The 15,227-nt window shown below is 36.5% G+C and overlaps 1 protein-coding gene and 1 long non-coding RNA gene across 2 annotated transcripts in view; one reads left to right on the top strand and one right to left on the bottom strand.

The window, feature by feature from the left end:
• LOC107745055 (glutamate receptor 2-like) overlaps positions 1–13,244 on the bottom strand; it is a 31,504-nt gene extending 18,260 nt beyond the window's left edge. The window contains exons 1-2 of the mRNA XM_016558883.1: positions 12,943–13,244; positions 12,588–12,728 (exon numbers count right to left, since the gene is read on the bottom strand). Coding sequence (XP_016414369.1) covers positions 12,588–12,728; positions 12,943–13,015 — 214 coding nt within the window. The 5' untranslated portion in view covers positions 13,016–13,244. The remainder of the gene's footprint in view (positions 1–12,587; positions 12,729–12,942) is intronic.
• On the top strand, positions 226–13,896 carry LOC107745057 (uncharacterized). The gene is made up of 3 exons (XR_001640561.1): positions 226–263; positions 10,955–10,957; positions 13,766–13,896. It is a non-coding gene; the product is annotated as an uncharacterized LOC107745057 (long non-coding RNA).
• Positions 13,897–15,227: the final 1,331 nt, after the last annotated feature.

The following is a 15,227-nucleotide window of genomic DNA, read 5'->3' as shown; positions in this document are numbered from 1 at the left end:
AAAAATAAAAATATTTTGTGCGGGGACTCGCTTCTAACCATTAGTTGTTGATTAGGCAAATGATTGGACTAAACAACTAGAGATGTCCTTCTTACGTTACCAGAAAGCAGCCTGTTATTTAACCGCAAGATTGAGATTTGACATTCTGCTGATTAAAATGAAACATATGTATTGATAAATCGTTCACAATGCAATTAAAGTATTAGTCTACTTCCAGAATAAAAAATTCCTGATAATTTACTCACCCCCATGTCATCCAAGATGTCCATATCTTTCTTTCTTCAGTCGAAAAGAAATGAAGGTTTTTGAGGAAAATATTCCAGGATTTTTCTCCATATAGTGGACTTCAATGGGGACCAATGGGTTGAAGGTCCAAATTGCAGTTTCAATGCCGCTTCCAAGGGCTCTACACGATCCCAGCCGAGGAATAAGGGTCTTACCTAGTGAAACAATCTGTCATTTTCTAAAAAAAATTTAAATTTATATACTTTTTAACCACAAATGCGGATGCGCAGGTGTGACTTCACGCATTATGTAATCACGTTGGAAAAGTCACACGTGGTTAGTTCTTTGTCTGTGTACTTCAGTTCAAAAGGTAGGGTAGGGTGAAAAACTCCATATCATTTTCTCCTCCAACTTCAAAATTATCCGACATCGCTGTTTGACCTTTTTTTGTAAACGGCGTTTGACTTTTGGGTCGGTTATTCTGACGTCAAGTGTGACCTTTCCAACGTGACTAGGTAATGTGTGTCGAAAAAGTATATACATTTTTTATTTTTTTTAGAATATGACCAATCATTTCGCTAGATAAGACCCTTATTCCTCGGTTGGGAACATGTAGAGCCCTTTGAAGCTGCACTGAAACTGCAATTTGGACCTTCAACCCATTGGCCACCGTTGAAGTCCACTATATGGAGAAAAATCCTGGAATTTTTTTTTTTTCAAAAACCTTAATTTCTTTTTGACTGAAGACAGAAAGACATGAACATCTTGGATGACATGAGGGTGAGTAAATTATCAGGAAATGTTTATTCTGGAAGTGAACTTATCCTTTAATGCATTTCCAAAATACATAACATGAGATTTCATTTCATCCTGACTTTAAGTGAGCATTAGATGATGCCAGTGGTAATCTAAATGCAAAATTAGCATTCACAATTAAATATAAATATAAATATATACTTTCAAGTTAGATTATGGCTGGTAGGGCTGGGCACCAGTGTGACCAAAATATTGGTTTGCATTAGAAATAACCATGTGATAATGATTTTTGCATAATCCGAGTTCAGTGAATGAGTTAAAAACTTGAAAAGTGCTGTACAAATTAAACACACATTTCACTTGAATATTTTCCTTTTTTTACTTGGATCTTGACAGAGCAAACAAAAGACGATTATTCATAACAAATTAATTGTATGAGGAACATTTGTAGTCATTGTAAAATTGTTTTAAAATCACTGTAAAATGTCAACATTGTTTTGCAACCAACACTTAAACCCCTTAATAAATTCTGTATTTTCACATTACTCAATGCTTCTTTGATGCAGTCCTGCCCAATAATAGCCATGCAAATTTGGTATTAAAAAAACTGAATGGCAAAATATCTACCAGTTTCGACTGTTCCATGGTACAGTATATTCATCATGCTGTACATTCTTATTAGTGCACATCCTTAAATATTTGCCTGGATGGTAATGTAGTAAAATAACTTAATTGTGCAGCCCTGAGAAAAAATATAGGGTAAAAGTGTCAAAGACTATAAAAAGGGATGCACCATACTCAAGATGAAAATTTTCTGGACTTACCACTGACTGACACACCAGAAAATATTTAACTTACAAATGCAACTTTTTTGACTATTGAAAGTGGTAAGCTCATTGTCACTGGTGTGAGGTCAGTTCTCTTATGCTAAATTTAGGAAGGGGACATAAGAGCTGAATCAGTGCCTGTAGTTCTATTGGTTGATAGACTAGTCTGAGAGTATTGAGCTTAATCCGATCTGAGAATGTGTGACTGAGGCCATGTCCACACGTACACGGGTATTTTTATAGTTTTTCCTTCTTCCGTTTAAGAAAAAATCTCCGTCCACATGAAAACGCAAACGCATGCTATTAAGCACTGTCAAGAGCATGCCAAACCAACAGGTGGCGATATAATCTCAACTGTAAAGCCATGTTGGCCAATCAGAAGCCTGAAAAAGTCTCCAGTAGGCGGAGATAACAGCGCAGGCGCCGACGTCACAAGCCAAAAACTCCGGAGTTTTAAAAAATCTTCACCCTGGCAGGCGTTTTTAAAAATGTTCGGTTTCAGTGAACTGGTGCTGCGTTTGCGTGTGGACGAACGGCCTAACCGTGTAGAAAAAGCTGCGGTTTTAAAAATAACCACGTTCGTGTGGACAGGGCCTGAGCATTGAGGAGAAAAAAATGGGTTAGACACAGATAACGCCCACTCCTCAAGCCAGCCTGGCTTTTTAAACACAATAAATCTATGCAAACATGATATACACACTAACTCAAACCACTGCCAACAACCTAAAGTATTTAGTCTTTAGTTGATATATAGAGTCTCTTATTTTGATAGAAGCCACTGAATGATCTACACTCTAACCAATAGGACAGAAATCGATTGGAGAATTAAGTGTGTTTGCTTGCACTTTAAAAGTTCAATTTCAGTCAGACTAAAGCAATACATCTTTTTTTTTTTTTTAAGTCATGTGATCTTTTTAGACTAACTGAAATCATGCCAGTATGGACCATAGTTGGACTATAGATCTATGCACATGTACTTAATGTTGGAGAAGGTCAGTTGATCTAGTACTTTTATGGAAAGAATTCAACACATAAAATTAATCAACATTAAACCATGAACTGACCTAAGCATACTGTAATGTAGTTTAGACACAGTATTCAGATATTTCTTGATCATAAGATCACACATTGTAAACAACAAAGACCTGAAATTTAGAAGAAACAAACAAAACAAACACAAAAATAAAAAAAACCTACGAAAATGAAAGGTTATTAATGTCAACATATTTAACAACAAGAATATTCTCTGTAAAAAAAAAATATTCTGGGTAAATGCTAATGGCGTCTGACATCAATTACATAAAACTAGGAGTAATGCATCTTGGATATGTGCAATTATATGAACAAGATTATGAATCTTCAATACAAGCACAATATTGTACAATTGCATAATTGAGGGTCCAAAATTAAAGGGCCAAACAATGCCCCTGCACAATTAAACAAATGTTTTTATGGCTGTTGCATTTAAAGTGAAATGTGAAAATAAAAAATTTGATCTGCTCATGTTGCATCAGATTTATTTTTAAGCATTTTTGCAACACTGAGCATAACCACTGATACACATTTCAGTTGAACATATGAATACAATGGCCAAACAGAGGCATTTAGAAGAGTGTGCATGCTCTTATAAAACGAATAGTTCTGGTCCTTGATTCTGATTGGTTGAGCCGCGTTCGAAACTGTTGTAAATTACTCTACAAACATACACCTTTGTTTACGTCTGTGTGTTGCTCGGCAACCAATTTGTTGCAACCACAACCGTTTCTGAGGAACTACATTGTTTTCCGGAAGAATGATGTTTTATTATCATTACACTTTATTTGCTCTGTTTTATTTTGTGAAACCTTACTACCTTACTACGTATATGGAATAACCATTTTATAAATGCAATAAGCCCCATGAAGCCGTAGTTTACAGTGAATTTATAACAGTTAAGGGTTTTTTTTAACAACGCCCCTTAGCTGTTATAAATTCACTGTTCCGAATTCTCTCATCGCAGACACAAACTGTGGCAAGAGATTCATTCTGCAGTGTAAACAGCTTTAGTGATTATAACGTGAGTTTTAGCGAGAGTGCAGAACTCACACTATACTGAAGTCACAGACCGCTTCAGTCATGAGAAATGTTCTTTGCTCGCTTTTTTTATAGCTATAATTTATTCCCAGTTTGAATAAACGTTATTTTAATGCTACTAAAATAACCAAGGGTAAATCTTGATTGTCTAATGCATAAAAAGCAATAAACTCATTCATAGATAGTGCTGCTTGTTTTGCAGCCAGAATATAGAATTTGTAGCCAGACATGCTGTTTCCGCAAACACAGAGAAGTGTATGTATTTCATTAATCAACATTTGTAATCATACTTTATGTAGGCTATTTAGAATTATGCAATTGTTGTAAAAATACATGTATTCTACCTTTGAGCAACATTAAACAGTCACATAATTGCCATGTCAGACGCAGCTTCTGTTCCACCTATGCAGTGTAAAGATGGCTTAATGTGCCTTAAGGTCGATAGAATAGTCTAGTATTATGACCGATTGAAGTAATTAATGTATTTGTTATCTTTAATGTCAAATACCAACTTCAACCAATAAGTTAGGTATTTGACATAATAACAAATACATTAATTATAAAGTTAATTATAAAAATGTCCTTGGAAATCAATTCCAAGGGGCAAAAATTGCCCTTTAATGGAAAAGTTAAACTCTGACCCTGGTATAATTAGTCATTAAATACTGACCGCTACTTTGAATATCAGAGGAATACGTCCCCCTCAGACCTGGATTTGAGAGGTGCAATGGGGGGGGGGTATATACAGAATATATATTCTGTATATACTATATACAGTATATACAGAATATATACTGTATATTCTACTTTGCGTGCTTGTCAAACTATGAAACATATTCTTAATCCAGCTGCAACTTGTGCTCAACACAGTGATCTGCAGACAGTCTGCATGCAGTCAGAAAGCTAAATATGAGACTTTGATCAGCAGTCACACGGAACAGTAGAGAGAGCCTGCTGCTCCTGCTGCTGTCTGAGCTGGCACTGCCACACATCAGGGCTTATGGGATATGCCTGCATGGGAATGGGGTCGCACATATACGTGCACTGGGGATTCATTTGTGTGTCAATTGCTCTAGCTGTCTAAACGTGTTGTCAGTACAGTAGGGAATTTCAGTATGGCAATTTGTATGCCATATTCATACAGGGAATCGTGACCAGAAAACAATGTTCTTCCAGCATATTCTTCCAGTATAATCAACTAAAGGATAAGTATTCAACTACAAATATTTCAAACAAATGAATGCTTGTTCTACACTCTTAAAAAAGTTGGTTCTTTAAAGGTTCTTCACACACAATAACAGTTCTATTTGGAAATATATCGTCCCCGAATAACTGTTTTGTGTAAAAGTTTAGGGTTCTTTATCCCAGCCCTTTTGTTTTTTAAATCTGTAACTGACAAAAAATCTTTTCAAAGCCATTTTAATATTGTTTTTTGGAGCTCAAACATCCAACTACACAGACAGTAAACACACTCTCAGCATGTACTTGTTATACTTCATAAAATACTTCATAAAAATTGTTGTTTCCTACCAATCATAATTTTTTTTCTCTAACCCTAACCTGGTACTGTTCTGGTACTAAACCATTTTTCTTAAAGAGTGTATAGCATTAGTTCTAATGCACAAAATATAATCTTAGGTTGTAGTTTTTTAGATTTTCAGATTGATGAGAAGAAGGTAAACTCTGTCAACTAATTGGATCTGTCAGCTGTTATTGGCATAGACATTAAAGTCAGTTGACAAGGCCAATTGACTGATCCGTCAATCAGTGGTAATCAGAAATCATGGGTGTTTCTGCATTTGACCTTGGACGAGAGAGAGATGCACCCACATTTGCATTTGGTCCAAGGCATTAACATATCACTCCTGTCATTTATAATTTGAATATGCAGATGTTATTGAGCCTTTATGACAGAAAATGCGCTTTGTTAAAGCTTTAAAGTCTCTCCTCATACGTTCAGAGTAAATAATTCATGAACATCACACATAAACGCACACTACAATGTAGAGGTGATATAAATGAAATTGTATCGTACCATTGATTGAGTACAACGGTAAGTTCTGGTTTCACACTTCGCTTCGCTTCATCTGTGATTCAGGAAAATTTACAAGGCAGAGCATTCCTATATTCTGTGTGCTTGTCCTTTCAGCTACAGAACTGCTTTCCGCTCACTGATACTGTATCTCTATATTTCTCTCTATCAAATTTGAAATCAACATGCGTATCACCAAGAATTCTAAGTTTCCCACTTCTACATGACTTCTACTTGAAGGGCACGAAACTTCATCCTGTGGTCAAATAGTACATCATCAGTAACGTCATTTCATAATTTAATAAACTTGTGCTATCAATGTACTATTATTGAACTAAACTGCATAAACACTGAACTGACTTTATAGCTGAGTTCACTTAGTGAAAATATATAGTAGTCAACTTTGCAACATTCATGCTGTTAACTAAATTTAACAATGAACTAACCTGAGCTGAATAATGACACTATTATCTTTTTAGGGCTGCTTTACAGCTGAAAATGTATTTGATTCTTGAAGAACTTTGCAACAATAATACTGTTATTTTTTATTACTGTGAAGCTGTTTTGAGACAATCTATATTGTATAAAGTGCTATGTATGGAAACGTGACTTGATACTCTTTCTTCTGTGATATTGATTAAATAGATATATTTTAGCTTGAAATCTAATGAAGAAATTTTGTAATGCCTTTTTTCCAGATAATCCAGACAGAAAAATACTTAAAAAATACAAATAACAATATTTATTCTGATTCTATCCTTTTTTTATTTTATTTTTCACTGATTCTTGAAGAACTTTGCAACAATAATACTGTTATTTTTTATTACTGTGAAGCTGTTTTGAGACAATCTATATTGTATAAAGTGCTATGTATGGAAACGTGACTTGATACTCTTTCTTCTGTGATATTGATTAAATAGATATATTTTAGCTTGAAATCTAATGAAGAAATTTTGTAATGCCTTTTTTCCAGATAATCCAGACAGAAAAATACTTTAAAAATACAAATAACAATATTTATTCTGATTCTATCCTTTTTTTATTTTATTTTTCATGGATGCTAACCAAAACATGATTATTCATTACAATGTGGCAATACATGCATGTGACAGCACATCAATTGAATTATATATGAATGTGCCAAGTTGGGACATTGTACCCATGAACAACTATCTTCTTGCACACCCCTTAATAACAAGCTCACCTCTTAATAACAACATGTCATATCCCCCGCTACTTTCTTATCATCTCACTTTTGACTGATTGATGGCCTCATCCGGCTTCTGACAACACGTAATCATCTTTAACCTTCAAAAACATGTTTCCTCTGTAATGATCAGGTTATCCTTGCAGGCATACATTAACGACTTTAAAACAGCCCTTTTCCCTGCAGAGCACCAAATCATCACATCACATTCACATTCCTCATTCAACTGTTGACTGTGTTCTCCTGATTAACTAATGCCTTTAAATAAACCCCTGCTTTACTTGACCCCCACCCCACCCCCCACCTCTCTTTCTGTTCCTCAAGGTGATTGCAGATTGTTGAGATTGAGGGACTGTCAGTAAAGGAGAGAAAATGCTCAGTCACTCGTTTTTCATCCTGTCTTCAGCACTCAATCCTCCACACCCCCTTCTGGACGCGCTGATGTGAATATCTTTAATATAGCACACACACATATAACACATCATCATACTGCCTTCAACATGCTGGTGGTTGTGTATGTGAGAGAGACAGATTTAGATTTAGCAGAAGTGCCAGAGAGATCACTTTATTAATGCTGATCACATTATATATGTGCCAGCAGAAACTGCCATTTAGGTGTGTTTTATGTATATATATTTTATAGATACAATGTAAATTGAATAGAAACTAAAAATGGTCCTTATAATATTTTACATATATTTATAAAATGGTTATTTTTCACAGTATAAATTGGGTCTGTGACATCAATAAGTAAAAACTAAACGGGAATGGGAAAATCGTCATTGGGAAAATTAAATTCTGCTCAAAAGTTTGGGGTCAGCAACATTTTTTAATGCTTTTGAAAGACTCTTATACTCACCAAGGCTGTTATGTTAAGACTTATGTTACAGTCTTTAGTGTCAAATGATCCTACAGAAATCATTCTTATATGCTGATTTAGTGCTCAAGAAATATTTCTTATAATTATCAACATTGAAAATGGTTAAAATAGCTAAAAAAAATAGCTAAAAAATAGCTGCTTAATATTTTATGGAAACAGTGATACATTTTTTCAGGATTCTTTAACAAATAGAATACTGAAAAATTTACAAACACACAAAAGCAGTAATGTGCAGTTAGCCTGTCATTATTGAATGGTCTTGTATCATCATGAAATGGATTATTTTTCAATAATAGCTGTCTGATTGTACATTATTCTGTTAATATATAAATACCCTTGAAATATTTATTTTGATTTGAAAATGTATATATTATAATGTTATAAAGAAACAAGAAATTCATTTAGTTGCCTGGTATAACAGACAGATTTATCTTTGAACAAAAAACTGATCACAATAATGCTGCGATTAATCAACTAAAATCAAGAAATCCACAGAGCCGTGGTGTGTGTTCCAGTTGTTGGTGCGTCACAATGGGTTGTTGTTGTATAGTGACGCAAGCTGGAGGCATAGTATGCTCAGTGTTAACATTAATGTGTTATTCAGTCTGACTACTGAAGAAAAGCTGCTGTGTTCCAGGAACACAAACTCTAATACCATCAAGTAATAAGCAAACGGGACTATCCAAAAACAAACATGCTTTTGAATATATTTGAACAGAATAACAGAGTCTGCTGTACACTAAAGAACATAACTGTTCTGATACAACATGTAACAGCCACAACAATGCTGAAACCTTTCAAAGGCACATAGTATCTGTCAATAGACTTGGATGGGTCTCCGATGAGTCACTTCAATCACCTCAAGGCTAAAACAAGTGATAACAGAGTTTGTATGTTACAACATTAATTTGTTTTTCGCTATGGCAGACCATAAACTGTCTAAACAGTTGGCTTTTCTGGCAAAGAAATTCTTATCATAATGCTTAATTATCATCCACAAAATCCTGCTCAATGCCATGTATATATCTGCATCAATGGTTACGTTTACATGCACAATTTTTGGTTAAATTGGACTGAATTCATTCCGATTGTCGAATCTGAATATAGTGTTTACATGAACGCTAAATAAAGTGATCGGGTTGATGTGTGCATTTATATGTCACAAGCTTCAAATCGGAATTATTATATATTTTTTTTTTACATGCGTACACTGTACAAATTAGGGCCCGATACTGAGCTCCTGTACTCGTATTAAAAATTTACAAATGCAATGAAAATATTGGTATCGGTACTCGGTATCGGCAAGTACCAAAAATAAAAGTATCGTATCGGGCGAGTACTGGAAAAAGTGGTATCGGTGCATCCCTAGTACAAATATAGAGTTTCTCACTCTCATAAGTTTTGATATATTTATGGTAGGAATTTTACAAAATATCTTCATGGAACATGATCTTTACTTAATATCTTAATGATTTTTGACATAAAAGAAAAAATTATAATTTTGACTCATACAATGTATTGTTGGCTATTGCTACAAATATACCCCTCAGCGACTTATGACTGGTTTTGTGGTCCAGCGTCACAAATACAATTCGATTTTGTATTTTTACATTAGCAATGTAATTAATGTTCTAATTATTAGAATTAATTAGCATAGGTCTCATCAATTTAGTGGTTTTAAGCATTTTTCATTTAACGTGCACGAAAACGTCCACCAGAGGTGGGATTTATCACATGAACCAAATCATATCATATCCAATCATATCTATCTAATCATAGCCAATCATAGCACGATGCCTCATCTCACATGACTTCCCCCATTCATTCTCAATTACCCACCTCAAGCTTTAAGGTTTTTTTTAATAATCAGCGGGCTCAAGGGTGGCAAGAGAGACAGAGTCTCCCACTGTAGCTTTACACACTTTTGTTGCTTTTAGATAGTGTCACTTTTTACCTTTTAATGTCAATTTTTTGTAATATTTTCTTTGCTTTATTTTTGCTCTATGAATTATTTTCCCATCCCATTTTTTAAAGAGGCACTGCCTCCCTTGCCTCCTCAAAAGAAACACCCCTTATCTGCATGTCGGTAAATTCAACAGCAAAGGAAATCCCTTGTGTGCATTAAACATACACCATTATGTAGGTCTAGGCATAGGTTTGCATATAGCAAGACAAAATAATAGGCCTACTCATCTTCCAGGTGCAGTGACTACATTATGTTCTATATTTGCAGGTGAAAAGCAGTAAGCACAGGCCCCCATTCCACACACCTCCTCACAATCAAATGCCCAAGCAATTTTCAAAATATTATGTATGTGTACCCTGAAGTATCATTGAGATTTTCAGTTCATGATGTATGTATCTGTGGGACAGGAATGTGGGGGTGGGCAGGCTATTCGCATGAATCAGCGGCAGTTCAGGCTGTTGAGACACAGACTTGTCGCAGTGAAGCTCACATCGCAAAGCATCATGCACACCGAGAAACAACTCATTCAGGTTAATGGATTGGGTGAAAACTAACAAGGCCAAGCCAGGTGTCTCCACGGCCCATTCAGGTTTGCGCGCCTCTTCAGGGACCTCAATCAAGCAATGTGTTTCCTTGCTAGTGTAAAATGTTAAAACTGTCATGCATTTGCATTGCATTTCTATTTAGAAATGATGTGCAATTGTGTGCTTAAAATATGCAATTGTTAAACAAAACAAAATTGAACATATCTACAGATATGCAATACAATATTATCATTCATCAAAAGCCTGCAAGTTAGATTCTACTAAATACTAGATTCTACTAAAGAAGTAGTGATTTGACTTATTTGAATCGTTTCTTGTGAAGTTTGTTTCAAAGCAGTAGTTTAAAAAAATGAATCAATTATTCATTTGCATCATGACATCATAGCATGGTTTCTGACATTCCCACATGACATATTATAATTGCACCTAAACATTTTTAAGAGTATGTAGCACATACATATTGCTGTTTTACTTTTTTTTTTTCAATTCAGCCTCTTGCAAGCATAATTCAGCTCATAAAAACATAGATGCAATTTTATGAATTTATATTAAACATAAATGCATTTGTATACATATGATGGACGATCTGACTCATTTTTTTGACTGTTTGAGAACAGTTTGTTTCAAAGAAGTATTTAAAAAAATTATTCAATTGTTCATTTGTGTCATGCACAAATTGTAAATCTTTTTTTCCTGACATTCTAGTGTGACATATTATAAATGCTCTAAAACATTCTTTAATTGTATTTATGTAGCACATACACTATGTTTTACCCAAGTTCAGTCTGTTGCAAACATGATTCAACTCATAAATGCATAAATGCATATATATATATATACATTTACATTATTAACTAGGCTATACTTTAAAATCTCCAAGACGTTTTATTCATAACATTTTTTGCAATTCGGCCAAACAAGTAACTTTTCATCCCATCAAATAGGCCTACCGGTATCAATTCACTCACTGGTTCTCATTTGCTCATTACAAATCAGACATGTTGGAAAGAGACCGTTCTCAGTTCAGTGAATCAATGAGTTGTTGACTCGGAACTGCTCGGACCGATTCAGTCCCATTCGTGAACGAATCGTTCAGTCTGATTCGTGAATGAATCCTTCAGGCCGGTTTTGTGAATCCGTTTAACAGAACCATTGAACAGATCTGACTAGATAGAATGAGTCTGGATGTCGTGTAAGGCCAACAATTATGAAAAATCTTTATAGGCTGACTAATAATAATTAATCGCATTTTTGAATCGTAAAGCGTTTCATCCTTCAATACTGGTCTTCATGCTTCAGATGTAAGATGCGTGGGGGAGGGACGCGCGCGAGGTCCACTTTTACGCCCTCTCGTGCCTCGCTTGTCACAAACCCTTAAATTATATATATCGCAGAATAAAATAAAGAAATTCGATCGTAAAACAATCGACAACGACAAAAGGCACTTAGATACTTTCGAGGGAGGCAACCTGTTTAATTTGCCATCTAATTGTGCAGATGCTGGTAAAACGGGGCCATCTCCTCTCCTCCGTTACTGTGGAAACCATCATCATGCTGCTCCCGCGAATGCCAATTATCACATCCCCCAAAAACTGGTTTATATAACCACATATAACCATACGCATGTTGTTAACCATAAATAAACCTGGTTTATATATCTTCCCAAGGCATAGTTTGCACATCTAGACAGCCAGAACTAAAATGTGCCACAGTTCAGACTGATTAAAACCAAACTGCTTGAATGATAAACCGATTGTTTGCCAACAACCAGCCCCCGGTCCTTTAAAGCGTTGCGTAAACGAGTGGATAACACACCAGCGTTAATAATAGAACACATGTATGCAGGCGATAGCTATTCTGCGTTAACTCGAATACGAATAACGCACAGAAGCTGCCATAAAGGCTTCTGTAATATTTAACACGGCATGACTGGAGGATGAATGAATAGTGAGGGGAAACTAGCTGCCTTATATATGATCACACCTGTGCGTCGGTAAGCCAATTCATATCAACACCCAGATTAGAATTCATGGGGGAAAAAATTGTTCAAGTGGTAAAAAGGCCATGTTGACTTACAGCAATTTGTTATGGCGAAACTGTTAGCCACCTCCAGGTTATCAATGTGAGGAGTGAGGCGGAATTCGGTCGTGCCGAACTGAACCATTCCGATCCGAAACGCGCTGTACTCTTGATCTGCTCCTCTGGGGAACAGGCCACCTGAGAAAAGAACACATTCAAATGATTCATAATTCAATTATAAGACGAATCACGTCTCAATACTCCAAAAATAGACATATTATATAGCTTTATCACGAAAATCTCACATATGGCACACATATAAAGAAAACGTTTATCATGTAATTTCGGTTGTCAGACGTATCAAGTCGAGATGCCTGTGATCTAAAGGCGTAGACAGGTGAAGTGCGCTCACCGATTTGGACGCTTGGAGATCCGCCGAGCGCCAGTCCCCATAACGCGGGGAAGAGGAGACCCGACAAAATCATCGTCTTCTGCTTATCCACGCGACCACATCCACCAAACGCGCACTGTTCACAAAACAGCGGGCACAATATAGAGTCGACACATGCTAAAAGTGACCACAGTTCAAACGCAGAGGCTCTCGATAGACCGCGGTGCTGATGAGGGAAAGAGCGGGCGCGATGATGCGGGAGTCTTGCCCTCCTCCTTTGCGGCTCCGTCCCTGAGAATCGTTTCAACTCAAGAGGACACGGTAAGAATACTGATGAAGACGAAAAAAGCCGAGCGGAGCCGAAGCTGCTCTTATTTTGAACGCGCATAGAGAGAGGCTCGCGCTCGCGCTGGGACATTGGCTCAGCTGCTTTGGGGAATAGGATTACGATTTGTCGATGTTATTCCTTAGTTTAATATATGTCGCATGATTTCTTTTGGTTATGAATTTATTGAATTAGAAAACGCCTATGTCCACTATAGGGAGAGTGTGACAGATGTTCCCCTGCAATCCAATAGGTTTGGACTCCTCATCTTCTGAAATATAACATGATAACGAACAGCTTAACCACCTTCCCCCGGACTAATCAATAACTGACATACACTCATTACACATATTACTGTCTAGAATGGGCTCCTTTTTCAGACCATAGACCTTTCGGTGGATAAAGAGATGGAGCAAGGACCCCTGTGTAAAATGTTATCCAAAAGGAATAGACTAGTTCACCTCAAAATTAAAACTTGCTAAAAATATGTATTCACCCATCAGGCCATCCAAGACGTAGATGAGTTTGTTTCTTCATCTGAACAGACTTGGAAATATTTAGCATTGCATCTCACCAATGGATCGTCTGTGTGAATGGGTGCCGTCAGAATGAGAGTTCAAATAGGTTAGCTGAAAAAAAACATCACAATAATTCACAAGGAAACCACACTACTCTAGTCCATCAATTAATGTCTTGTAAAGTGAAAATCTGTGTGGCTGTAATAAACAAATCCATCATTAAGGCATTTTAACTTTAAACCATTGCTTCTGGTCTAAATATGCTTCCTGCAGTAAAAAAGTATAGTTTTGTCTGAATCAGGAGGAGAGAAATATGCACAGATCAAGCACTGTTTACAACAGCGGTCACCAAACTTGGTCCTGGAGGGCCGGTGTCCTTTAGATTTTAGCTCCAAACACACATGAACCAGCTAATCAAGGTCTTGCTATATACTTGAAACTTCCAGACAGGTTGAGGCAAATAGGAGCTAAACTCTGCAGGACACCGGCCCTCCAGGACCGAGTCTAGTGACCCCTGGTTTTCAATTCCAAAACCATTCTAAACAGACATGTTGGTGGATTTTGATCCGAGAGGAAAACAGGAGATGGACTTTTCCGTCGACTTTCCACTTTTTCTCCAAATTCCTCCAAATCTGTTCCAGTGAAGAAACAAACTCAATCTACATCTCAGATGGCCAAATATCAACCGATCTCAGAGAAATGAGCCAGAATTTGAGACTGAATCTCTTTGTGAATGTGCATAGATTTTAAGCCACTAGAATGGCACAGTATCAGTATACAGCCAATTATAAATAAACCATTGATTTCACAAAACAACACAAGAATAGGTTTAAATATTGAAGGAGACACTAGATGCCGTTTTTGTCCAATAAATCTGGCTATTCAAAATCTGCAAGTGTCTAAGTAGTTCCCAGGATGACCAGCAGAGAGCAGTGAAGTGTTGTGGAAGTCTAACCCTACAAATGCTGAATCCAGGTACATCGGTGCCCAATCCTGTTCTTGGAGATCTACTTAAATCCAGAGTTCAGTTCCAACCCTGATCAAACACACCAGTCTGTAATTATCAAGTGCTCCTGGAGCCAGTTGTTCAAAAAGTTTAATCAGGATCAGAATTTGGAAATCCCATGTTTTGCCATCCAGGATCAGGTAACCCATCTTACTTTTGTGCCGGTTTGTAAAGCAAAATTGGATTGGATCACCCTGATCCAGATACACACTTTTTCAGATTTCTAAATCTGATCTACGGAGCCCCTAAAGGGACATGGTGATGGAAAAAAAGGAATGCCAATGTTTTGCAACTACTTGTCACTGGTCCATAGTGATGGCGAGATGAAGCCTTATGAAGCATTGAAGCTTTTCATCCAAGTGGTTCACAAAAGGGTTCATTTCTCGAGGCTTCGTTTGCTCACAATACCACCTGGTGGCCAAAGAGTGTAAAACAAGCAGATACATTACAGATGACC

The sequence above is a fragment of the Sinocyclocheilus rhinocerous genome, unplaced genomic scaffold, assembly GCF_001515625.1.
Source record: "Sinocyclocheilus rhinocerous isolate Xijiao unplaced genomic scaffold, SAMN03320098_v1.1 scaffold888, whole genome shotgun sequence".
NCBI lineage: Eukaryota > Metazoa > Chordata > Actinopteri > Cypriniformes > Cyprinidae > Sinocyclocheilus > Sinocyclocheilus rhinocerous.
The sequence above is the reverse complement of the archived record's forward strand: the minus strand, read 5'-3'. Positions and strand labels throughout refer to the sequence as shown.